General features: G+C 36.6%; 1 protein-coding gene across 3 annotated transcripts in view; it reads right to left on the bottom strand.

Moving 5' to 3' along the window:
* Positions 1 to 982: 982 nt before the first annotated feature.
* LOC119774154 (sterile alpha motif domain-containing protein 10-like) overlaps positions 983 to 26,769 on the bottom strand; it is a 77,471-nt gene continuing 51,684 nt past the window's right edge. For 2 of the 3 annotated variants that reach the window (XM_038271535.1, XM_038271536.1), the window contains 3 exons: positions 22,245 to 22,413; positions 13,852 to 13,992; positions 983 to 2,704 (listed from right to left, as the gene is read on the bottom strand). In XM_038271535.1, coding sequence (XP_038127463.1) covers positions 2,682 to 2,704; positions 13,852 to 13,992; positions 22,245 to 22,413 — 333 coding nt within the window. In that variant the 3' untranslated portion in view covers positions 983 to 2,681. Of the gene's footprint in view, positions 2,705 to 13,843; positions 13,993 to 22,244; positions 22,414 to 26,769 lie in introns of those variants that run through there. The other variant, XM_038271537.1, reaches the window with a different exon arrangement.

The raw sequence follows: 26,769 nt of genomic DNA, 5'->3' as shown, positions 1-26,769 counted from the left end.
GAAGATAAATGGACTTGACTACAGTATGTATGTATATACTATAAAAATCTGTCTACACACAAACTTCATTCTGCTATATGAAGTGAGGACCATGTGTTGATTCCCATTGATTTTCAGTCATTTTCAACCCTATTTATGCCCTAACCCTAAAACTCACCAAACTGACACATTAGCCCAACCTAAAATCATCTATGGAATATGCGAATGACTACTTCTATATGCACATTTAAGAAAATTACTGTCATGTGGGAAATAATTTAGTTTCTAACTATTTTCGTTTTGTTGTTTTCAAAATTAAAAAAAGGAAAAGTGATTAACAATCTATGATGCTCTGGGAAATATTTTGCTAACTTGATAAAGTGGTTTTTCATTGAATCAATCAAAGAACATCATTTCCATTGAATGTAGACTTTAAATGCTCAGCAACTGAAAACTATCTATTGTCCTCTTCTAAACTTTTGCCTGTTTAAAAAAAGAATAAACATTTTTTGGTTATTTTTTTTCAATAAGTTTATTTTAAAAAACACATACATTTATGTTTGAACCTGTAGAGCAGATAAATATGTTATAGTTTTGCTTTCCTGCATTTGAAACAGTTCATCAATACTCTGATAACACTAACCAAATGTGTCGATATTTACAGTGCAATTGGTTATCTAAGAAAAAAACAGTGAGTTTTATTTCTTTTAACAGTCAGTCTCTCTGTTCTTCATGTCCTGTTAAAGGATGCGTGGAAGAATGTGCAGTGGGCAGGTTGTATTTGCTGGATGTTTCTATGTTTTATCATGTTTCATATTTTTTTTATTGGGATATGAGAACCATCATTATAAAAAGCTGACCATTACTGCCTGGAGTTACATCTGCAGACTTCAGCCCCTTTGGGAATCTTCCATCTGGCTCTCAGAAGTGTTCACAGTCTTTCTTTATGAGCATTAGAAACTTCAGCATCATCTCAGGGAAAGAAATAGGACAGAAGACATCAGAGGGCTGTATACTTTTTTTCACAGTGTCTGCAAGTGTCAGGTTATGTACATTGTAAAGTGGCACACATTTCTGTCAACAGACCCTGCTACATCAGTAGAAATTGTTTGTCCTTTAATATTAAGCTGTAACTACCCAAATGATTGCTTTATCAAGCCTAAGCGGTCACTGAGCCTTTGTTGACTCCAGAAGGCCGTCGTTTCAACCATCAATAAACCACAAATACACAAATTAAAGTGTATGTCACTCTACTACACTCAGTTATAGAAAGGTCAATTTGTTTGAATAATATTTAGCTGTGAAGTCACAATAAAAAGAAAGGTTATTTTGGAAATAACATTTATCCCAAGGTTTTAAATTTAAATACTTACATATTAGAAGCCTTACTTTAACATAAAATATTCACACCAGGATTTAAGGAATCCTGACAGAAAACATGTAAATTAATCATAGGCTTAGTAATCTTAAAGGGATAGATCCAATTTTTCTATGCAGTTCTTTGGAGTACTTTGGAGTAATCAGTTATACCTCCAATACCTCTTGTCATATTTGTTCTAAACCTCGTTACTAAACAGAACAAAAAAGTAAATATCAATAACATGAACTTTCATGAGACTGTGGTTACTTAAAGCAGCTCTTAATTCTTTAACTGTGCCATTACTCTTCAAGGTTGTTCAACAGGAAGTGGTAAGTTAACCAAGTTTTCCGTGGAGGACAATCTGTATTTTAGAGCACATAACCATATACTTACATAGTATTTAAATAAATGCCGGCGACATTAAAATGGCGACACAAAGACATGAAAAGCTAGAGTCAGAAAGAAACCGAAGAAAACAGAAACAACAAAAACACCTGTTTGTTTTTATAAAAGAAACAGGAAGTGTAGAGGCTGCAGTCTTCCATGCTTGGATGAAGTATTTCTCAGAAGCAAAGGTATTTAAAATTGTTTTAATATCCTGGTGAGAAATCTCTTAATTCTTTCATTACACATTTTTTTTCCTTCTCTTTTTAATAGACTGCTTTGAAACTGCATATCTGTAAGATGAATGTTTAGTTTAAAACAACCATAAACATGATTACAGGGACAGACACATTAATGAGACCTAAATGGCTATCATACTGACACAGAGATGTATGTTAAAGCCTTACAAAGAGGTTTATTTAGTTCAAAATTCTTTAAAAATCGTGAAAATTAGCTTTTTAACCAGACACGCCCTGACCCGGACTCTGACTACTCCAAACTGCTCCAGAGAACTATCAATTTAATTAGATGAGAGTGGATCTCTGTGCATCCAATTTGCCAAAATCTTAAATATAGAAAACCCATATTTCTGTCAGAACTGTCCAGTTGGTTCGATCCAAATGCAACACGGATCAATAGGGACATTTGCAATGATTACACAAGTGTTGGGTCTGGATCATCACTAGAACAGTGAATCTTTCATTGCATCATGATAGAGAGTGTCTCCCTGCTTTGAACGGTCCTTTGTCTCTGTTAGGGTGCCAGTAAAGCAGATTGGCTGGACTGAATGAGAATCCTCAAGACCAGTTGGCATACAGTCTATAGGCTTGCCCTTCCCCCGCTTTCACTCGTTGATTCACCGCTCACATATATGGAGATAGCAGCTCTTCCGCAGCTCCTGGAGATGTATTGTGACAGGAGACGAGAGAAAGCACTGCCAGACACGTCCTGGGATGAGCTAAGAGAAATTTCCAAAGGAGGCTGTAGAGAGGAGAGAAGAGGAAACAAACAAGTGCATCAGAAGGGCCTCAAATGGGAACAAAGACTTCACATCAGGCCTTTTATCAACTAATACGTCAGTTTAGGTCATGAACAACCTCTATGAAGGTCAATTCTGCAGCTCTGCCTTATCTTTTCTGTCAACTAATTAGTGTTTGTGGTCACACTTTAAATGAGATGCTGCACTCAATAACAGGGCAACAAAATAGGCTATATACCAACTGTGTATAGAGATATACATTAAATGGTAAAATAGACAAACAATATTAAAGAAGATAGTGCTTCAAAAATAAATCCTACAATTTCCACTTAGATTTCTATAGATCTAGAGTTATAGAACATATAAAAATGTACTATAGTGTATTAGAAAAGTATTTTCACTCCCTGAACGCTTTCACATTTTGTCATGTTATAACCACAGCCTATTTTGTTAGAATGTTTTATCTCATACACAAACAAATTAGTCATGCAATAAGGAAGTGAAAAGAACTGGAAACAGAATATGGTTTTGATGTTTTACAAATAATTTTACACAATGTGTGGGCTGCTTTTTTTTATTTAGCCCCTTTGAGTTGATAATCTGAGGAACCATTTCACTGCAATTACAGCTCCCAGTCTACCAGCTTTCTAAAGGTAGACACTGACTTCTTTTTATCACTCTCCGCTGCAACTAAAAAGTCCCAGTCTCATGTATTTTTGTTGCTGGGAGGAGATCAGATGTTTTAATTACAATCTTTGCAGACATTTTGATTTTTCCTAATTAGCTAAGATTCTTGTGCATGCCAGATGGCTTCATAAAAAGACAAAGATTCGATTAAAAGTTGATTTGTTGAGCAGGGATGAGCTAAAGATAAACCAACAGCTAGTTCCTCAAAAGAAAAAAGAAGGCAGATTTCTCTCTCGGGGTTTTGATCTGAATCCCAAATCCTAAAAGTTTCTAGATAAAAATGGTAGAACACTGCTCCAAGCTCACCCATTGAGCACTGTGGCCCTGGGCTAAGGAAGACATTTACTCTACACTTCAAAACACAGTTTCTAAAAAAAAAAATACAATATGCATGCATAGAAAAAGAAAGGGAAGATTTCTTCAAATCAATGACAAGGTTCTGGTAAAGAAAAAAAATAATGATGTGCGCTTCCTGGAGTTTTACTTGGCTGTTTTAACGGTTTATTTTGTCGTCCTAGAAGGAGGGGTCGCTGCTGTCAGTTGATTAGCTGATGTAAGCTGCACATCCTCTATAAAGTCTTCTTCCCACTAATATTATTATAGTATGGCTACAAATGTCTCCTTTGTGGCAATAGGGACATTTCTGCATGAGTTTGTACCCGACTTCCAAAGATACTTAATATAGATGAAAATAATTGCGCTTGCATCAGTTTCGGCTTTGATAAATCCCTTTGCAAGTGATTAATATTCACATTTGCACATCCTCCAGCTAGAATTTTGCGCAGTTTTGTAATTAGAATATGATCTGCATGTTCATCGTGGCACAAACCCGAAAAAAAGTTTTCACAAGCTGCTCTGTTTACAAACACATTAGAAATTGCACCTGCTTTGAAAATCAGCTTTTGTGTGTGCAAACAAGTATTTAACAGTTTTATTACAAACAAACCTATAGAAAAGCAGGCCCTTAGTGTAAATTTGAGTTAGTGTGTTGTTACTAGGGATGCACGATATTGGGATTTTGCCCGATATCCGATATGCCGATATTTTAAAACTCATGTAGCCGATAACCGATATCGATACTGATGTTAAAGCTGGACAAAAATAAGTAGTCGTTGAAAATAGCAGTTTTGTTATCCATTTCTGACACTTTGAAAAATAATATACTCAAATATGTTTTCATATGCTGATATCAAATTATTTTTTAAAAACGTGGTATCGATCTATTTTACTTTCAAAATCTTGTGAAATTTCATCGTTCTGTTACAAACTCTCGTGATATTTTGCAAATTCTTGTGAGATTTTGTTAGTAAAATAGATCGATACCGCGTCAATATATCAACATATAAAAATATGGCAAAATTTCGTGAATTTTCGGGGGATTTCGTAGCATAACGATGACATATAGCAATATTTCATTAGTAAAAGAGTAAAGTAAGAGAGTAAAGTAAAAGAGATTGATATGGTGTTTTTAAATGGCAATATATCAGCATATGAAGATATTGTGATATTTTTGTGTATCAATATTTTTTCCCTTGTCTTTAGAAGTTTTTAAGTCTGTAAAAAAAGAAGTTTTTGAGGAGGAAGAAGAAGTAGTATTTTTTTATTTTTTGTAGACTTTAGAAACTCAGAAGCTGATCAAATATCGGTTAAATATCGATGGAGTGGCCGATGTCCGATATTCAGTTTTAAGGCCGATACAGGCCGATACTGATAGGGGGCCGATTATATCGTGCATCCCTAGTTGTAACTGAAGGTACTTTAGATTATGCCCACCAACTGGGGGACAACACCCCTGTCAGTTGTTCCTTGAGGTGGGTAGTAACTACTTACATTTATTTGAGCAACTTTAAAAAAAAAAAAAATCCTTTGAGGAGTAGTTTTACAGTATTCTACCTTTAACTTTTACTTGGATAAAAATATGATAAGATGAAAAAAATATGATATGAAAAAGCACTACCCTTACTTGAGTAAAATTACTGGCTACTCGATCCATTGTGAGTAACTTTACTAAAACATGTTTTAAACAAATATGCACCACTGAGTGCCACAATTTCCTAGTTTTTGTACTATTATGAACCTAGTTTTATCGCATGTTTAGAAGCATTGGTGTGTCTTCAAAGGAATTAAAGTGTCAGCAGGTTAAATTTAGTTGGTTAAGATGTTAAAAAACAAGCAGAGTTACACAAAAGGGAAGTAATCATTTTCAATCTCAATATATCATAGCGGTTGGTTTGGGATCTTATGTAAGTTAGAAGATATGGATCACAATGGAGTGAGTATGTTGAGAAGAATTAAAGTGATTTCAAAACAAATAACTGTGTACTAAAGCGTCCTGTTTATGTTTTGTTTTGCTGCCACAGGTATTGGCGCATTACACAAAGTAAATGGAAAGAGGTAGACAAGGAACTAACACCAGCTTCTTCAACATTTGGAAAAGATAAAGTTTGGATTATTTTCTGAAATTGCTCTTAGTGCAAAATATACTGTAGTTCTCACCAGATCTACAATAAATCATCACCGGTTTCCCCTCCTTTATGGTTTATACATCAGATGAAACCTAGGAAGCCGAAGTTGTATCATGTGGGGTTCCTGCTCAGTCTCTATAGCCAAATGAAAACCTCTAAGGATTTTACTCTGATTACACTTTAAGTATAAGTCACTAAAGCTCCCTGGAATACAAAGTATGAATTTATGAAACCCTTCTATTCATTGAGCTAAACACAGTGAGGTAAACCCTTTAAAATCAGCTTTGCAGGATATTCTCCATAGACGTTTTGATCTCTACCCGCTTGATAGCCAGTTATCAGAGCTGATTTGTGACCCAGACATTACAGACTTTTTTTTAATTATTATGATAAACAAGCAGCTGGCTCTTTCGCTGCTCTATCCTCAGTGTGGCAATTCAGCAACCCAGACCAGATGTGTCATAACGCATGGTAGCTTGAACTTGTACAGCTAGTCTCTGAAGAATAGCTATGTGGGCAAGAGGGCTGGAATAAAGTAACTCAATTCTCCCTCTAAAGTCACCTTAGGTCAGCAGTGATGCTGCTACTGTACTTTGGTATCATTTATTTATCATAATATTTGTAAGTTATTTTAAGGTCTAGTTCAAAATTGGTACAAACAGTAAAGAAAGTGTAAATTCTTTAAAATTAGTCTCAATTACAAGCGAGATAAACTCTGAATTGGATCACAGGGTATACAGATTTTTCTTTTCAGTCAGTTGTGAAGAAATATTTTATGCTATTTGTCAAAAGGAGCTTCAAACAGCATTTTTATTTCTCATGAAGGGTTAAGGATCACAGAGCATTTTACACTTCTGATGTAAATAACGTGAAAACATTGTAAAAGTGCCATGGCTCAGATTAGAAAAAGACTAGCATGAGAAATTCAGCTGCGTTTCTGTGTTTTCATCCCCTTCACAAAATTTATTGTGAGATCAATATTCAATTTTTGGTAAATCCATCGGAGATGTATCAGGCATGACAGGTGGTGCGGCGGCTCCACTTAATCACTGCAAAAGTGTGAGCGTATTAAAAGAATCATTCAGGGAGAGAAGTAGCAGTTGTGTGCGGAGCTCTGTGAGCACAAAGCCTGAATGTGTGTGAGCTGCTGTCTGAGTCTGCCCTCTTTCTTGTTTCATGCTTTTATTGTTCCATTTAACCATTACCAGGCCTCTCCACACTATTCAGTACAGAAAAGCCAGTTTGAGTGTCTTTTGTCATATCCTCATTACAAAGTCCTACTCCCAAATATCACTTATTTTCTCAACCTAGTCCCATCTATTTTGGAATTTAACAGCTATCTGTGTTTGCAGCATTATTCAGTTCCAACAATTCAAAAAACAATTAGAATGTTCACCTTGAGTTCATCCATGAAGACAAAACAGCTAAACAAGATATTTGAAACAAGCGATTTTTCTTACTGTTACCAATTTTTTCAAATTAGTCATGAACTTCAATATGTTTTACTATCTGTTAATGGCAAGGCAAGGCAAGGCAAATGTATTTGTATAGCACAATTCAGTACAAAGACAGTGCAAAGTGCAAAGCAAGTAGGAAACAATAAAATAAAAAAATGCAGAAACAAAAAAGAACATTAAAAACAGTTGGACTAAAGAAAATAAAAAAGTTGAACTAATGATGTTTTAGATGAACTGTTAAAGTAGAACAGTCGAAGGCAATCCTAAACAAATGTGTTTTTTTTTTCCCCAAAATATCTTTATTGAAATTTTAACAATTAAGATAAACCGCTTGAACATTTAACAAAGAATGCCAGTTATAATAGTAGTTTGGTTCAAGTCACAATGAAATACACAACACAGAACAAAAACAACAAAATGTCTCCCACATTCTTAGTTCCAATGTAACCCATCGCATAATCTACACCTCATCCGTATACTGAAATAATTACTTCAGCAGTGCATGTCCTCTAACAGAATTTTCTTTGGGAACCGCAGTGAGCAGAATCTTCAGTCATTTGCGCCGTCTTCCAAGAAGTTCAGATGTTGGACATACACTATATTGCCAAAAGTATTTGCTCACCTGCCTTGACTCACATATGAGCTTAAGTGACATCCCGTTCCTAATCCATAGGGTTCAATATGACGTCGGTCCACCCTTTGCAGCTAGAACAGCTTCAACTCTTCTGGGAAGGCTGTCCACAAGGTTTAGGAGTGTGTTTATGGGAATTTTTGACCATTCTTCCAGAAGCGCATTTGTGAGGTCGCACACTGATGTTGGACGAGAAGGCCTGGCTCTCAGTCTCCGCTCTAATTCATCCCAAAGGTGTTCTATCGGGTTGAGGTCAGGACTCTGTGCAGGCCAGTCAAGTTCATCCACACCAGACTCTGTCATCCATGTCTTTATGGACCTTGCTTTGTGCACTGGTGCACAGTCATGTTGGAAGAGGAAGGGGCCAGCTCCAAACTGTTCCCACAAAGTTGGGAGCATGGAATTGTCCAAAATGTCTTGGTATGCTGAAGCATTCAGAGTTCCTTTCACTGGAACTAAGGGGCCAAGCCCAGCTCCTGAAAAACAACCCCACACCATAATCCCCCCTCCAACAAACTTTACACTTGGCACAATGCAGTCAGACAAGTACCGTTCTCCTGGCAACCGCCAAACCCAGACCCGTCCATCAGATTGCCAGATGGAGAAGCGCGATTCGTCACTCCAGAGAACGCGTCTCCACTGCTCTAGAGTCCAGTGGCGGCGTGCTTTACACCACCGCATCCGACGCTTTGCATTGCACTTGGTGATGTATGGCTTGGATGCAGCTGCTCGACCATGGAAACCCATTCCATGAAGCTCTCTGCGCACTGTTCTTGAGCTAATCTGAAGGCCACATGAAGTTTGGAGGTCTGTAGTGATTGACTCTGCAGAAAGTTGGCGACCTCTTCGCACTATGCGCGTCAGCATCCGCTGACCCCGCTCCGTCAGTTTACGTGGCCTACCACTTCGTGGCTGAGTTGCTGTCGTTCCCAAACACTTCCATTTTCTTATAATACAGCTGACAGTTGACTGTGGAATATTTAGGAGCGAGGAAATTTCACGACTGGATTTGTTGCACAGGTGGCATCCTATCACAGTTCCACGCTGGAATTCACTGAGCTCCTGAGAGCGACCCATTCTTTCACAAATGTTTGTAAAAACAGTCTGCATGCCTAGGTGCTTGAATTTATACACCTGTGGCCATGGAAGTGATTGGAACACCTGATTCCAATAATTTGGATGGGTGAGCAAATACTTTTGGCAATATAGTGTACCTAATAAAGGGATTCCATATGGATTCAAACAGATTCTGTTTACCCTTTAATACATATGTAATCTTTTCCAGAGGGAGGGTAGATGCCATCTGCTGCAACCACAGTTTTATAGTCGGTGTATGGGACTTCCCCCAGAAAAGTGATATACATCTTTTTGCATTAAGCAGACCTAAGTTTATAAAAATTAATTCGTTTTTAGTGTAATTATGTTTGTCTGGGCTTAGTCCAAACACAAACAGCTTCGGATCCATAATTATTTGTTTGGAAATAATTTCCTCAATTGCATCTTTTACCTCTTTCCAAAACAATATAATATTCCTACAGTACCACACACAATGAATCCAAGTTCCTCTATCCACTGTACACTTTGGACATACATCAGGTATTTCCCCATTATATCTGTTGAGGTCCACTGGTGTTACATAAACCCGCATTAACCATTTAAATTGGATCATTTTCAGTGCAGTGTTGATAGAGCTGGTATGGGCCAATTTGCATGCTGTTTGCCACTCTTCCCCAGATAACTCTAACTGTAAATCACCCTTCCAAGCATTAAGTCTGTCATGAGATCCCTCAGATATATGCAACATCAGTGAGTGATAGAACTCTGATATAATACCTGCCTTTAAACTATCCCTTGTTAACATTTTTTCCAAAGCTGATTTGGCAGGTTTACAAATGTGTTTTTAGTCTTGATTTAAAGGAACTCAGGCATTTACAGTGTTCTGGAAGTTTGTTCCAGAAAAGTGGAGCACAGGAACTAAATGCTGCTTCTCCGGGTTTAGTTCTGGTTCTAGGTATGCAGAGCAGGCTGGAGCCAGAAGACCTGAGTGGTCTGAAGAGTTGATACACTGATAGCAAGTCTGTGATGTATTTAGGTCCTAAGCCATCCAGAGATTTATAGACTAACAGAAGTATTTTAAAGTATTTTCTCTGAGATACAGGGAGCCAGTGTAAGGACTTTAGAACCGGGGTCATGTGCTCTACTTTCTTAGTCTTAGTGAGGACACGGGCAGCAGCGTTCTGGATCAGCTGCAGCTGTCTGATTCACTTTTTAGGCAGACCTGTGAAAACACCGTTGCAGTAATCAATTCGACTAAAAATAAACGGATGGGTGCTAGATGAACTCAGATCAGCCAATATGTGTAAATTTAACACAATGGTATAATACCACTGTGTTTGTCATTAAAGCCATGGTATGACTACAAGTAGAAACTAAGGCACTGCAGCGGATCAGTGATGTCACCCTCAGATCAGAAACATTACTGAAAACTGCCAAAGTATCTTAGAATGGATGACTGAAAGACTTTATTTCAGACAACCCAATGAAATTAAAAGTTTTGCATGTGCAAACATTATTTGCAATTTATTTTATGAATAATTACATTCTATGTATAATTTACTGCTAATGTCGTTGTGCATGGCCCGGCATACCATCCACCCAATATGATTATCAGAATATGAATGAAAATAGAAATTTAATCTAAAAAACAAGCATATTATGATTCTTTGTGATTGGATGGATAAAATAAACAGGAAGTAATTCGTAATACTATTTTTTAACAAGTTTAAACCTGAATCTCTGACCTAATTCAACCTTCACCTTCATCAACTTTAACTTGTTGGCTCATTAAAATTTCTTTAATAAAAACCGTGAATATTCAACATCACCTTTCCATCCAGGGCCTCCCAAAATACCCGATACCTTTATCACCTTTTCAATTTACTCCAAACTTGAGAAAACCATGCATTATATGAGGTCTCCTAATTAGCCTGCCCTCAAAGCTCAGAGTCAAAGCCTCATGAACTGAGAAATTATGTCTGCACTGCCTAATTAAAGAATGTGTCTGACAGCAGTTTAATACTCTTTCCTTACCATTTAGTTGTCTCGCATCTTTGAGCTTAATTCTGCCTAACATGCTTGGCTGATTTGAAGGTCATCAAAAGCATTCATTGCGCTATGAAATGTTCAATTCCGAGATTTGTGCACATTAACTCAATTAAATTGGACGAAAAGGGGTGAATTTGACTTTGTAAAAATGTATTTAAAAAAGGGGGGGAATGTTTTTATATATGTAATGGACATATAAATCCACAGTGCATTAGAAATTAAAATTTGAACCTGGTCTGTACAGACGGCTGCATGGAACATTGGGTGTGGATTTGTTTGCAAATCACAATGAATGCACAAATCTGTTTTTTCTAGGTTAAAACAGATTTTTATTTTTCCTTATTTGTTAAAATAAACACAATACAGAAAAAAACAAAACAAAAAAACAAGTGCTGCAGATTCCTGTAAACTGGCAACAGCTTTGAATCCAAAAATAAAAGGAGGGACTTTTAAAAGTGTCATGTATATTTGAATAAGGCAATGCAAAGCAAGATTATTTACATACCACAATTCAGTACAGAGAAAATTCGAAGTGTTTTACATGAATTAAACATCAAATATAAGAAAAATAAAAGCAAGTAAAGATAAAAACATGGTAAAAGCAGGTAGTAAAACTAATAAAACAGTTAACAGTTCAACTTTAACACTCAAAGGCAGTTTTACACAAATGGGTTTTTAACTTTGAGTTACAAGAACTCAGGCTTTCAGCACTTTTACTGTCTTACGGGAGTTTGTTCCAGAAAAGTGGAGCATAGGAACTAAATGCTGCTTCTCCATGTTTGGTTCTAGTTCTGGGTGGACAGAGGCTGGAACTAGAAGACCTGAGTAGTCTGGGAGGTTGATACACTGACAGCAAATCTTAACAATTTATTCTAAACTTTTGCAGTTTATTTGGCAGAATTGGGGCGTTTTAAGAGAGTTTATTCTAAGAGCTGACAGTATTTGTACTGGAGTATCACTTAGGTTAATTAGGATAACCTTTATTTTGTTAAGCAAGTGCATCAAACATAACAAAAATCAAAATACAATATTTTCTTGTTTAAACTGGCTGAATATAGTTTGGTAACTTTCTGATTCCAATCTGTGGCCGAATTGTTGGTGCGTCTCTTCAAAATCACTTTAGCATACCCCAAAACCTTGGGTCTGAATGAGGAAACTGTGAGTGCTGTGCTGTGAGTCAGTTGTGGGGAGTAAGGTGTCTGTAAAAGACAGATGAAGCTTAAAGCTATAGATTTAGATGTGATGAAAATACAAAAGTAAAAATTAAAATGACAATATAGACAGCAGTATGTATTAATATTATTTATATGTGTAAAAATATGTCTATATGCTATTTACCAATAATTAATCTAGGTGCTAATAAATAAATAAAAAGATGAAATCTATGAAAGTTAAGGTTAAAGGAATAATATCAATCGTCAAACCTGGAAAAGCTTATTTTGTGAGCCCCAGCTGTAACCATTTCCAGGTTTGATAAAATGATTTGTGCTCCATTACATTTATCTAAAAAATCCTTTCCCTGTTCAATTTTAACAGCATGGTGTGCAGGTTTGCAATAAGATGGGGTGCCACCTTTATTCTGATTGACAACTGCTGCAGATGTCTGACAATGACTGCAGCTCTGATTTCTTTACTTTTCAAAAAGCACAGAGGTAAAACATGGAGAACAGTCTTTCACAGATCAGGTTCTCCTTATTTTAAGGATAGCAGGACCCTATCTATATGCAGAATGGTCTGCGTTGTAGGAGAAAAAATGCATCAGAGCTTGCAGTCAGATGCAAGCAGTACGACCCTTGAACCTTTAAAGCCTAGACCCTTAAGTAATTGACAGAAAATTCCTTTTTTGTTCTAGAGTTGACATTGAACTTCCTGACAAATGGGGGTTAAATTAGATCATTTATTTGCATCAGTTTTGAAATATTGGGCATTTCTGTATAATATTTAATGTGTTTTCTGTTCACTGCACATTATTGTATAAATCGAGTTTTTTTTGGCTTAAAGCAGTCTGTGAAAGATGCAGACACTAAGCATCACCAGCACGCAGGCTGGGAAGTGAAACTACAAACATGCCCTGAGTTAGCATAATCTGAATTACTTCATTAGGTGTTTGCAGCATCAGCACCTGATCAAATATTTAAACTTTCAATATAATTTTAAGAGCAGACCACACTCCAACTTAGCACAAGGAAGAGCATTTATGGGATTTCTTTCCAATTTTTTCATACTTCCAGTGAAGAAAAAAGCTGGAAGCTCACTGCAGTTAACGTAATATACTGCTGTTCTCTTCTGATTCTAAGCATGTACTCAGCAAGAATCTTACTGCTGCTCAATTTAGGTCAGGATTTGGAATTTTATAGTACCTGATGGAGACCTGAGGGTGGTATCCTCTGAATACAAAATGATCAAAACAAGCATTGCTCTTATCAATGCATTTTATGATACAGTGTTTCTGCCAAAAAAACAACAATTCACAATCATTAAAACGTAAAAGACACATGCAGTGTTTAGAAGAATCATCTTACATAAAGTTAATCCTTCAGAGATAATCTGAGCTTTTTTCTAAATGGCTTGGTAACAAAACCGGTCGATGAGTAAACATGCAGCAAATCCTGAGATCCCATCAATAAAACCCCAAACAGCTGCTTTGTGTGGCCCACTTCACATATGTCACAGCAGGAATGCATGGTCCTTGACTGTCTCCTCTCATTTGAACAATCTTAATCCGATTTCTGTCTCTTTATTATTCCCTCCCCCAAAAGAAACAAAATACAACAACCAGAGTAGAAAGCTATATGGTCACTTACTTCTGCTTAGGAGCTGCAGGTTACGAACCTCTTCTCTGACCTGCAGCTGAAGGACTTGTTGGAGGACTTCCTGCCTCAGAGAGTCCTGCACAATTCCCATCCGCTCTAGCTTCTCCCCATTCAGGCGCAGCAATGCTCGTCCTGCGAGTAAGAAGTAAGGAATTAGTTGAGAGTTTTCCTTGCAATTTTGATATATATCCTACCTTGCACTGAATATCAGCGTGGATTCTTAATAATGTAACAGTACCATTCAAAGGTTTTTATACCCTGATCTCCAGTGTTTTGGTTTTTAATGATGCAATTAATCCTTTTTTAATTAGGGTGAGAAGATTATATAGAGTGTAACGTCAGTAAGCAGTCATCAGTGAAAACAAATGTGGGTACTCAAGTCTACATTTATGGTAGTTTTCTGTAATCCATAAACCTAAATGTTTTGTCTAAATGATTCATACGGATAAGATATATACATACAACCTCATAAATATACAGTATGTATAAATGCTATTTAGCAACTTTCAGCAAGCTTAATTAAAAGGTTTCCAGAACAGAACTAATAAATATACTTAAACGCTATAATAGACAAAACACTAAAGTTAATTTCAGGCTTTGCCATAAATGTTTAATATGTTTTTGGGATCATTTTCTATTTTTTTCAAACAGAAGAATTTGAAACTTATCCCTGATTAATTTATCTGATGTGTGCAAACTCAGCATGATGCTACCACCTTACCTGACCCTTGAAAAAAGGGCCCCTTTGACAGCTCCAAGCATTAGTTTTATAATTTTGATCAAATAACTCAATTCTCGATTTTGTTTTATACGTTAAAGAGAATAAATTACTCATAGATGGAGCTGCCTATTTTCCTTCCGCTTGAAGGTGTCAATTTTGGAGCTGATATTTCTTTCTCTGCTAGAATCTTTCAGTCCGTGAAACTCATTTTATAGTGAGACTAGTGTTTCAGAGTCTTCTACTATATGACAGACCTGGGTTATTTTTAAAGATTTTTTCCAACACATTATATTCATTTTAGGGGAGTGTTTGGGTCAGATAAAACTTAAAAATGAACCAGATCTAGAGTAAATAAATCACGGGAAAATTAAGATTCTAGAATGGATCTAACCTTAAATCTACTGTAGTAGGCATAGAACCAGATCTATTGCAGTAAATAAATTGATATACATTTATCAGTTGTACAGAATAAATGGTTCAACTATCTTATCAAATATTTGGCAACTAGCCCATGTTGATAACTATAAAGAAATGTGTGGTTTCTCTGCAGCTTGCTAAAGGACATTTATCCACATGATAGTATAAGGGGGTTTATACATGTATGTTATGTGCATTTAGATCATTATAATTTCTTTATTGTTCAGGCTATGTCATGTAACATTAGTTTATTCGGGGAAAAAAGTTATTTAAAATTTTAATTGAAAATTAATATGAATTTCATCCAGATATTCAATGTACCTCTGACTAACACTGTAGGTCCTGGTAATCTGATATAAACCTGCTTACAGAACCACAATAACAAAACAAAACTGCTCAATAGGGAGGATTGTGGAAAAAAAGCCAAGAAGTTATTACAACATTTAATTTCCCTTGGGATAAATGAAATATATTTGAATTGAAATTATTGAATTGAATTAGACTTTTTAAATGCCATAAAATACTGCTGTTATATGGCAGGTCGAAAAGGAATCCTAGCCACAAATCTTGCAGAAGACAAATATGTAAATGATAGTGTTTTGTCATCTAGACATGGTTGTTAAACACAAGAAAAATATGTGTGACATTTACCACCAACTAAATCATCAATTATGTTTGAGCTTGCACAACGACTGTATGATTTATATAAATGATGGAGCTATTTGTGAACTGTTTAGCCATATAGCCTTATACTATGCAAAACTAAGCATGATGGCAACAGAAACAAACCATATTTTTCTTTTTTTTTTCAGTTTATTAAATTTTTATGGGTGGTATTTTATCACAATTAACCCTCAGGATTCATACATTTAACAAATCATTACTCAGTAAATGGAATTTAAAATCCAGCACAGCCAGATACAGATACAGCCCAAAGACCTTTATGCATTTAGGTACAAAATGGTACAGAGACTGCTGTGGTAACTAGAGCTACAGTATGTCCTTCAGTTGTGCAGCAAGAGGAGGAATCCATCATACCTGCAGCAGCTCTGTACGACATCCAAAACATAATTAGACTCATTACTCATGTGCTTCCCTCTCTATATCATTCCATTTATTCCAATTTCCTTCATCTAAATATCCAAGCATCATATGCTTCTCTGGTTTCCCCTTTCCTCTTGTTTTTTTAGTTCAATCTCTGATTTTTTTTATAATAACTTTAGCAAAAATATGAATTCTCATCTTCAACACATGATAAACTTTATTTCTTGATGCAATTTTTCCCCTGAGCAACTAGTGTGCTTGCATGTGGTCTGAAATCCTTAGCAGGGAAGATAGAAGCAGGATAAAACAGATGATCCAGAAAAAACAAAAATCAAAAGGCAGCTTTCAGTTTCCTTTGGTCTCTGAGCACATGAAATATAAGTAAATTCCCTTAACAGAAAAGCAAAAGTCATATTTTATGAGATTGGCTTCACAGTGCAGAACAGCTTTGAGGGTTTGATCGTGTGGGTTTGAAGAAGTCCCACTGGGTGCAGTGCTTCTACACTATGTATATAGAAACAAATAATGTTCCTCAAACTGCATTATATTTGAATAAATATCAGAATGTAAACAAAGCAACGTTCATAATTCAAACTGATAAAACTAGACCATAAGACAAAAGGGTTATTGGATTTTAGGGAATTAGAGAAATGTTATACTATTTAAACAGGAACTGTAGAATTCCAAGTAAAAGGAGACATGACAAACCCTTTTATCAACTATATATCAGCATTACTGAGCAATGCCATGAATCAAGCAGTAGCTATCTGCTCAAGTTATGCACTTTTTGATTGAAATAGTTCTAGCTCAGGCAGAGTCTTGGAAATGTATTCATTATCAAACTTTTTCATTTTTTGTAAAATACTGTACAAATTCACAAAAACGTTCCCGCCCACAGTGCGACAAACCTTTTTTTTTTTATATGTGGAAATGTCTTGTTCTATGCACTCTTTATACACACCTATGCCTTTAGGTGTGTGGAGATGCGTAATGCATTAAAGTCTCTGGTAATATGACACAAAGGTAAAAGGAAAAAAAAAAATCAAGAAGTATGAAGACATATACACAAGGTGCTGTAAGTGTTTAAATGTTGGAGGTTGGCCATCCCTATTAACAAGAAAAACTTTTTTGGGGGAAAATTGAATAAGATGAGATTTGTTCTTTTAAAAAACTGATGTTTTCTGTCGAAAATATGCAAAGCAATCGCATGTTTTACATTAAACTTTGAACAGAACCAGCATTTAGTTGGCTTCCCCCCTTAGAGACAAAACAGTCTTTAACAACAACGCATTGCATTTATGCCTTTGTATACACATGCTCTTTAAAGCCTGATTATTTGCTTCTCTTCCAGCTTCCTACTGTGTCAGAAAAAAATGCATCTAACAGGCAACTTTTGTGTACACATATTATTGAGAATAAAGCAACATTAGTTTTTTTGTAACTATACTTTGAATTTTCCAAACTGAAATGAGCTAGTTTCTAGGTCTATATACTCATTAACACCTTAGCCTTGCCTGTTCAAAACTCCTGTTGTTTTTTACAAGGTTGCCAACAGCAGTACCAGAATGTCCCAGAAAACCCCTCTGCCCCTGCTCTGTGAATAAGTGTGTACAAATGAGACAAAGCAGATGAATGGAGCTCAAATCAATTCCCTTCAGACAGACTTAATGCAGCTCCTAATAATAGCCTGCAGATAGGGAAAGTATGCTGTCAAAGGAAGAAAAGAGACACAAAAACAAAAGCTTTTTTTAGATGGAGAATGCTTCCCTCAATTTGGCTTCAAACTAAATTGCGTATTAATGGTGTCTTCGGGCAAATGGGAACCAATTCTACCTTGGCTGGGGCAATAATGACTCTTAAAGTGGTCCGAAAAGAAAAAGGTAATACAAAAAAATAATGTTTGGCTTCAGTTTCACAAATAGGACTCCTTTTCTTGTTCTTTTTTTTCGAGTATTGCATTCTTCAAAGCATTTATAAATATAATCACCAAATAATTGTTTATTGTGATGGGAACACTTCTACACGAACCATGAATCTTTTCCTATTCAGGGTCACAGGAAACCTGAAGTCACACCACAGAGATGGCTTTTCTAATGTTAAGAATGGCTGTTAGAGTAGTGCTCCACCTACAGGAGCTTTTTAAAATAGCACTGTCATAAACACTGATCGTCCTCCCAGCCTTGCATCCCAGAGCTATTGCGAAAATGCATATCAGCCCAAATTTCTTAAGAGGTAGGTTTTATTGTACAATATCTATATTAACTATTGTACAGTTGCATATTCACTGCAGTTTGCTACATTTATGCAACATACTGAAGTGTACGTCTGGCTTTCATGTAAACAATGTTTGATTGCTCTCATACAGTAATAACGTGCTGCCGTAAAGCTCTTTATCGTACGTTAATGAAAAAGGTGCAACATGACATGGCAGACCCCTCAGTTATAGCAGAAATACCACTTATAATGCAAACCCTTAACATTTACTGCAACAAACTTCAAATTTGGAGTCATGGACTGCTACTTTTTTCTATTCTTTCCTATTACTTGAGCTATTGATGTATTTGAATTTAAGTTTACTATTTGCGTGCTGCATATCATCTCTAATGGAATGCTTGAATTCTCTCTCATTTTCATATTTACCTTAATGCTTTCAATCTAAGAATGTAGAAATGCATCTGCTCCTGAGATACTTGACAGTAGGATTATTTCTATGACTTACCGTAATCAGACCATGATGTTGCTAGCAAGGTTTCAGACAGAAAGAGTTTGAGATCTAAATAAAAGCAGGTACAAGTGCCTGCAAGCATTTTGCCGCTCAGCTTGTTAACTTTAAAGCTAGTGCGTAGCCTACATACAGCAAGTATCCTCTCAAAGCCTGTGTGTCTACATACAAATGTAGCCTGACTAGTAACTGACCCTACGGCACCATTCAGCAATTTGTTACCTGCGCAGCCCTAAATTGCCATTTGGTCTGTCAAGGTTTGGGAATAATTTCAATAAGTAGACGAACCTTCATATTTTTCTATATGTTTTTTAACTAAATAAGGAAAATCTGTTTTATTTCCAGCTTTGTGTTGTTTTAACTTAAGTCTTTAAGTTTCACTTGCAGATTATGGAGTGGAAATCCCTTTGAACCTGAGAATGCTAAGCTACATAACCTAAAATTTTATCTAAGTGATAGCATTTTTAATGCATATTTTTGTAAACCCTGGTAAAACAGAAACTCTAAACTATTTTGTATTTTGAAAAAAATCTATTGGTCCAAGGGAAAAATCTGATATTTTCTTTACAGACCACTGAAAAGTAAAAACTAATCTTGAATACTGATATTAGAAGTTAATTACGACAAATTAGACGACAGCTAATTACATAAATCCAACAGAAATCTGTGTATGTAGAAGAGAACGGAACATAAAGTAATGAAGTGCAACCCCTAACTCACCTGCAGCTCTGCGCTCTGAGTGAGCTGGTTTAAAACTGTTTGGAAATATTTTCCAATCCTTAAAAACACAACACTTGCTATATGGCATTGAAAATAAAGAAGAAAAACGCATAATTGAAATGAAGCTTGAAACTACACTTAGAACAGCTAGCATAGCGAGTGGCTGACAGCAGAAGAGCTACCTAACCCTTAAATTGCATTGTGTCTGGTTCTGCTATGCTCCTCACCACTACCAACTTCTCACCCTTCAAATTTGCACTACATTCGCTCCTCTCTGCTCCACTGGGGTGTGAATTCCAGAGGTGCTCCAAGGAGCATGAGCAGATGTCACTATGATAACCAGTGATACATGAGCAAGTTAGAAAAAAAAAAATCCTCTAATGGATTTAACAACTGTTAAAATTAATTCACTTTTAGTTTTGTTTTTTGGCATCTATATATTTGCACAGGTTATGTAATGAGCGCAGAAAAGCTATATTTGCTGCTAATTTTGATGCATTTGGGGCAACAGTAGTGAGGGAAGGATTCAGGAAGGTCAAACCCCGACTCCATCTCAGTTTTTGTATTCTTGGGTAACACCTCACCTCCATTTCCTAGTGATGGTGGTCAGAGTGCTTTGTTGTACTGCAGCCTTGCTTCTGTAAGCGTGCCCCAGGGCAGCTCTGGCTACAATGTAACTGTCAACCATCAGTGCATAAATGATTGAACATAGTTTAAAGTACTTTGGACCCTCCGACTTAAATAGGAGCTAAATAAGTATTATTTAGTCATTATCTTCTGACTGCCTCAGTTAATATACAAAAGTCAGTAAATGATCAAGTGTGTGCAATTGCTAATATACACATATGTACTTGCAAATGTATTATTATAGGGAGGTGTTTCAGTAAATCAAAATCAAAAATCACTGTCCTAAGTGAATTGATTTTTAATTCAGCTTGCTGTGATTATATTTACTACAGTGTGGCATCTGGAAAATACATTTTAGAGTTGAATTTTGCTGTTGTGTACTGTATGGAGAACTAGCTCTACCGTATTTAAAAATAAATACAGAAATGAATAAATGCTCAGTAAATAAAAAAGCATACAATTAATTGCCCTGAAAAATGAAATAAATGTAGGCAGAAATTAAATTATACAGTGAGACATAAATTTATATATCTCTTAATTAGCGTCTTTATTTGGCTTTGTAATAAATACCTTATTTATTTATTGTCCGTTATAAGCTTCAAATTTATTAATTAATTACTTATTTTTAAGTATTTATTTATGTGCATGTTATAATATTTTTGTCTGTTTTATTCTTCCTTTGTATTTTTTTACCCTGTTTATTTTCTCAATGCTATTTATTTCTGCCTGTTGTTTTTGCATTTCTGTAGAAAAACAGGAGCATGCTTTATCGATGCATTAAATGCTTTATTGAGAATCTTTTTTTTCTTCTGTATTTATTTTTAAACATGGTAGAGCTGGTCCTCCATAGTTGTGTTTTCCACTTACAATTAATTGAAAATATGCAATTCATGTTTAGTTTTGTATTTCACTTTTATTTATTGAGGAATGTCAATTTAGAAAAAGTATCTTTTGAGGATAATCAAATTGAAAACTAATTCATAGCTGAAGCCCAGTGGCAGCTGGCCAATAGAACGCCCTAGGGAACGCCCCACCCACTCAATGACCTTGATTAAGACATACATAAAAACTACAAATAAAAATTTTAATATTTCAAAGTATATTGATATATATCTTTTAGATGTGCAAAATAAATATTTAATGACGAATAAAGCTGTTTCATTTTTAATCGGATTCATTACGTATTTCCGCCCTAGACTCTCATTAAAAGTTGTACTGCAATACAAAGGCATAGGAGAGCTCGGGCGCACGAGAGCTGTGCCCTGAGGTGACAGAAACTGTCGTCACAGTTGTAGTGCTGCTGATTGACCGGTCGAGTCGTGGAAGGTAAGTCCCTTAAAGCAAACTTACCAAGAGAAGCTGGAGGTGAAATCATTTGGACCTGATCAGCCGGAGACTTGTCTTTTTCTAGGACCTGGTTTAGCTACAAGACTTGGCTAACTGCATGCAGGGAGGCTAACACTTTATTCTGCTTTCCCAGCATCCTTTTTCAGATGTCAGGATCTGACCCAGCATGGATTAAGACAGGTAGGACTGATCTAAAGTAGTTTTTAGAAAAGTCAAAGAAGCATGAACAATCTGGGATTCCCATGGAAAATAATATAATATAATGTACTTTTTCTAGATGTTAGTTCATTTGCATAGTTGCTATTAAATAAACACATTCTGAGAAAATAAATACTTTTTATGTATTAAAAAATATAAAGCTCACTTAGAGCTTCTCCATTCTTAAACTGGTACATTATTTTTTTAGGTTTGTGACAGTATATTGGACCATGCAAAACACAGATTTGCCTTCACAAAGACTCAGAAGGGCAAAATGTATGTACAAAAAGTAACCCCGTAGATGAAATTATGTTTAGTTTTTATAAAGTGTTTTTATAATGTTTTTGTTGTTGGCATTCATAGAAGTATACTGGTCTGATGACTTAGTATACGTTTGATAGGTTTTTGGTATACATCTACTTTGAATTTATTGCCCCCCCGCCGGAGAAAACTCCACCAGCCGCCACTGAATCAGCGCTATATGATAAACCATTGCATTTTCCCTCTCATTACAAAAACCATGAAAATCTCATACCAACCCTAACTTCCACACAATCCGTTAAGGGTGCTTTTTGTTGATTGCTGTACCTGTGATGGCGTGATGGGAGAAGGCCTCTACGTAGGTCAGGTAGTTGTGAGGACAGTGTTTCTTCAGCCACTTGCACACATCCTGCTGAGTCCACAGCACCACAGGTTTGGACAGGCAGGACAGTGTAGGACTGGTGTGATAGACTGTGAAGGCTTCACCTGGATGCAGCTGAAACAGAATAAAAAAAGGTATTCTATGTCAATCATAAAAATGTATAGAACCTAACGATGATGTTTTTGTTTATTTTTTTTAACAGAAACTATGTTTTTGCTATAGCTTAATTCATATGAAGGATTCTATGGTTATGTTAAGTTAGGATGGAACAAGCATCCGTGGATCAGGTCACAGAGGCCTCCGCCTCTGAAGACTATCAAATCCTATTTGCATCAGTCCCTCATGGTTTCCCCCTCCAGGTGTTGGGTTCAATGGGGAAAAGAATTAGACTTGGCCCAGCCGTATCTTATGAGGAGGAAAGCCAAACCCCAGACCTAGCTCCAGGGTGAGGTCCCTGGCTCCACTGTACTGGGCAACATCGCCTGCCTCAATTTTGTGTCCATCATAAGGGCTTCTTTATCATCATAAGGGCAACATGAGCCTAATTGGCTTAGGAGACCCTACCAGAGTAATTTAAGCCTTGATAACATAGCTTCTGGGATCATTTGAGCACCGAGACCCCCCCACCAAGTTAAAGTGGTGGCTTGAGTTAGGGTGAGAAGCTCCATCCAGGCAAGGCTCTGAACAGAGCCGATACTCTCCCATATGAGGAACCAGCTGAGGTTGCTTGGACATCTTATTCGGGTGCCCCCCGGATGCCTCCCTTTGGAGGTGTTCCAGGTATGTCCGACCACGAGAAGGCCCAGGGGACAGCGCAGGACACAATAGAAGGACTATGACTCTCAGCTGCCAACAGAGCTTGAGTAGGGCCTGGGGAGAGGGGGGAGTCTCTGCTAAAACTGCTGTCCCCCGCGACCCATTCCCAAGGAAGTGGAAGCTGACGAATATGAGTATGGAGGCATAAAAATGCCAAAATATCAAACAAAATGATTAACTGCAGTGCAAATTGAGACAGGAAACCTAAATACAAACACATCATTATACAGACAGCTAGGATTTTTTTATTTGTTCAGCTCAAGCAAACCAAAGATACTTTTTCTGACCTATCTGCTAAAAATCCTGTTAGAAAATAATTTGCTCCTGTGCAAAACAAATTTAATTACACAATTATTCCACATGCAGCAGCTTGACTCATTAGTAGGCTTAAGGTTTAAAAGCTTGTGGGTATAAAAAGGAAAACAGATGTTGAATTAGAGAATTAGATTTAAATTAGGGACATGTTTTCACCTCACTGTTGTGTTCTTTCTCTTAAGATTTTGTCTGATAGCTCTATTTTGATTTGTCTTTTTTATAATTTTTTTGTATTTTATTCATCGCACACCTACAATGGCTTGATGTTAAAACATTTCTATGTATGCATCATTTCCTTGAACCTAATTTAGATATCAAGAAGTCTAAACCTGTTATAAGACCTGAAAACACAACTATCCCCGTCCCCTCAACTCTCATTATTAGTGACTCACTCACGTATCTAATTCATTCACTAATATTCTGACTGAGCTGATGCTAAAACAAAGACTTTGGCTTATTTTTAGTGGAACAGCACTAAATGATTGCCTAATGTTTCACTTGATAACTCACTCTATTTAATGAGATTAAGTATGCTGAAATGTCATATGCACAAATGTGACACAGACAGTTTCTTCAGCCTAATATCAAACAAACGTTTTGCGGCTTCATCATTGATAACAGAATGGTAAGCTTACAGAAACGCTGCACGTCTCTATTTGTAACAGACACAGAATGCAGTAAACACTGCATATTTTTAGAAGCAGCTCCAATAACTTATTAGTGTTTTTCTGGTCAACCAAGTGTGCTTTATTGGGTTTAATTGAAAAAGACCTCCCACCCCAGTGTGCTTGTTTTCCAATTACACACACGTTTTTGAGCAAATCAGCTTCTGAAATGTTACAGCTGAGCCCAATCATTAGATGGTATTGAGTTGAGGGTGTAGTGAAAATGGATGATTAAATTACATTAAAACAGAAAAATAGTTGTGCTTAAACTTGAATCAATTAATTAATGTCGTTTGAGTGTTTGAAAGTTAACCAAACTAAGAATTATACTTTTTTTCATCTTTGGACAGCATCAATTCAAAAGAGAATGCTACTCTATTCTCATTACCTTTACAGAAGAATTTAAGCTTATGGCCAACATTATATTCAACACAAATGGGTTAAGAATATGATGTTTTTTAAATTCAGAGGGCAGATGAGTGAATGTAAAGCCAGCTATATGGCTTTGCATTGGGAAACCATTTGAGAAACCATTTTGACATGTTAAATGTCAAATGCTTTATATTAGGTTTGATTTACCTGTACAGTTTACATTGAACACATAATGAATGAGACAGAAACAGAAAAGGTGAACACACAAAATATGCCAAAAAAGGGTGGGAAGGCTGTGAGCTGTACAGTTAGCTATACTCTGTATGTGAATAATGACCTTCATCATGTAGAAGCCAGACAAGACGGAAATGGAATAATGGTTCCCAATCATCCCTCTGTCTCTCTCTTTTCTCATTCCTCACTCTTCTCGCTCCATTTGTTGGCCATCCATCAGACTGTATCTCCTCTGGCCAGATCTATCTCATCCCTACTCACCCTTTGCTACTCCCCTACTCCTCCTGAGACCTACTTCTGTCCAGCTGGAAGAGGTCCCTCATTTTTTACATATAGAACAAAGACAGACAGGACAGGAACAGGGCAGAGGCTTCATCTGTAGCAGTGGTCTGTAAAATCTTTAAGATATTTATAAGAAAAATGTAAAAAGCTGGGAGATGTGGAAAAACATTTCAGGGACAATGACAGAATTTTTTAGTAATCAAACCATCTGGATCAAGACAAAGCCTTGTATAGTGGATTTTTTTATTTCCATGAAAATAACATACTTGCTGTTTATTTTCATGGAAATTTACAACAACCATAAATAAATATTAAGTGAATTCAATCTAATCAGACAAAGTCAAAGTAAATTACATCTCATTTGATCCGATGCAGGTCATCTGAGATTTTTAACTTTTAGAGACCACTGCAGACACAGGTGTTACAGTAAAAACTAGTACACAGATATACACTTTAAAAAAAAGAAAAAAAAGTTAATCTTAACAAAGTAGTAATTGTTATTGTTAAAGAATTGGTTCTTAAATAATGTTGAACAATAAATAAATTTCAAATAAGAGGAATAGTCTGGCAAATAGAACTGTCATGTGTTAGGAATCCAGTGTGTGTGGGCTGTTTGTTTTTTGTGTTCTCTCCCTCCACCACCAGTTGGCGCCCTGGTCTCGTTGGTCCTCCCACACACCTGCAGCTGGTTGTGCTCATTACGGAGGACTCTTAAGCGGTGGACTGCCACTACCTCGTCGCCAGAGTGTTTGCCAGTTTTGGGAAGTCATCCTGCAAACTGGATTTTTTGGCCTTCTCCCCCTGGAAGGATTGTTTTGAGCTACACAGGGGATTAATCTCAACACGACTCATTCAAGTTCTCCTGGAAATCTAAGTGGCAGTCTGCTCCATAGCTCCTCAAGGAACCAACCAACCAAACCAAGAACCTGTCCACCTTTCAACGAGCCCCCCAATCTCTGGATAAAACCCACACCGACTGGATTCTGAGAAGAGAACCTTTTTCTACTAACGTGAGTCCCGTTCATCTCTGATTTTTGCAAGACGTTGTTCAAAGTTCCCACGGACCCTGAACTAACCTCTGAACTTCCCTTCTCACTTCCAGTTCTGGTTCACCAGCTCTCTAAGTTACCCTGGATCACCTGGATTGATTATTTCAATAAACCTGTTAAACTTTTACTCTGGTTCTCTGAGTGGTTTCCTGCATGTGGGTCAGATCTCTTAAAAACATCATGACATCATGATGAGCATTTAGTTTTATTCTTATCGTTAACTTTCGTGTCATGATTCCTGGCACTAGTTCTGTTTTGAATCAGAATTCAACACACCTGTCACCTCTGCCCTGTTTCCAATATGCCTTCATCAGATTCACTTGCTTACCTGACTATATAACCAGCTCTCAGACCAGTCACTAGTGCCAGATTATTACAAGCCATCAGACAGGTGTTTTCCAGCATTCCTGTCCGCTTACCTGCCTAATTCTTACCCGATTCTGCCGCCTGATTCTCTGAGCCTTCCTAAACCCTATCCGACCTGCCATAGTCTGGTTTTGGATCTCTAACCTGTTTTCTGTGCCCAGACCTAACTCTCGGATTCTCCCCTGGATTGTCTCTGAATCTTGTATCCCCTGGCACTGACTCTGACCTTGCTCTCAGATTCCATACTCTATTTAAAAAAAAAATTTAGAACTGTAAATTTACAGTCATTTTTCCCATTTTACAAGGCTGCACTTTTAAAAAGATGAAATTGTCCAGTGAGCTGTTTCCAAACGAAATTTCTTTTTGTTTTA

This window comes from Cyprinodon tularosa, unplaced genomic scaffold, assembly GCF_016077235.1.
Source record: "Cyprinodon tularosa strain WSP-4 unplaced genomic scaffold, ASM1607723v1 ctg8, whole genome shotgun sequence".
Classification (NCBI taxonomy): Eukaryota; Metazoa; Chordata; class Actinopteri; order Cyprinodontiformes; family Cyprinodontidae; genus Cyprinodon; species Cyprinodon tularosa.
The sequence above is the reverse complement of the archived record's forward strand: the minus strand, read 5'-3'. Positions and strand labels throughout refer to the sequence as shown.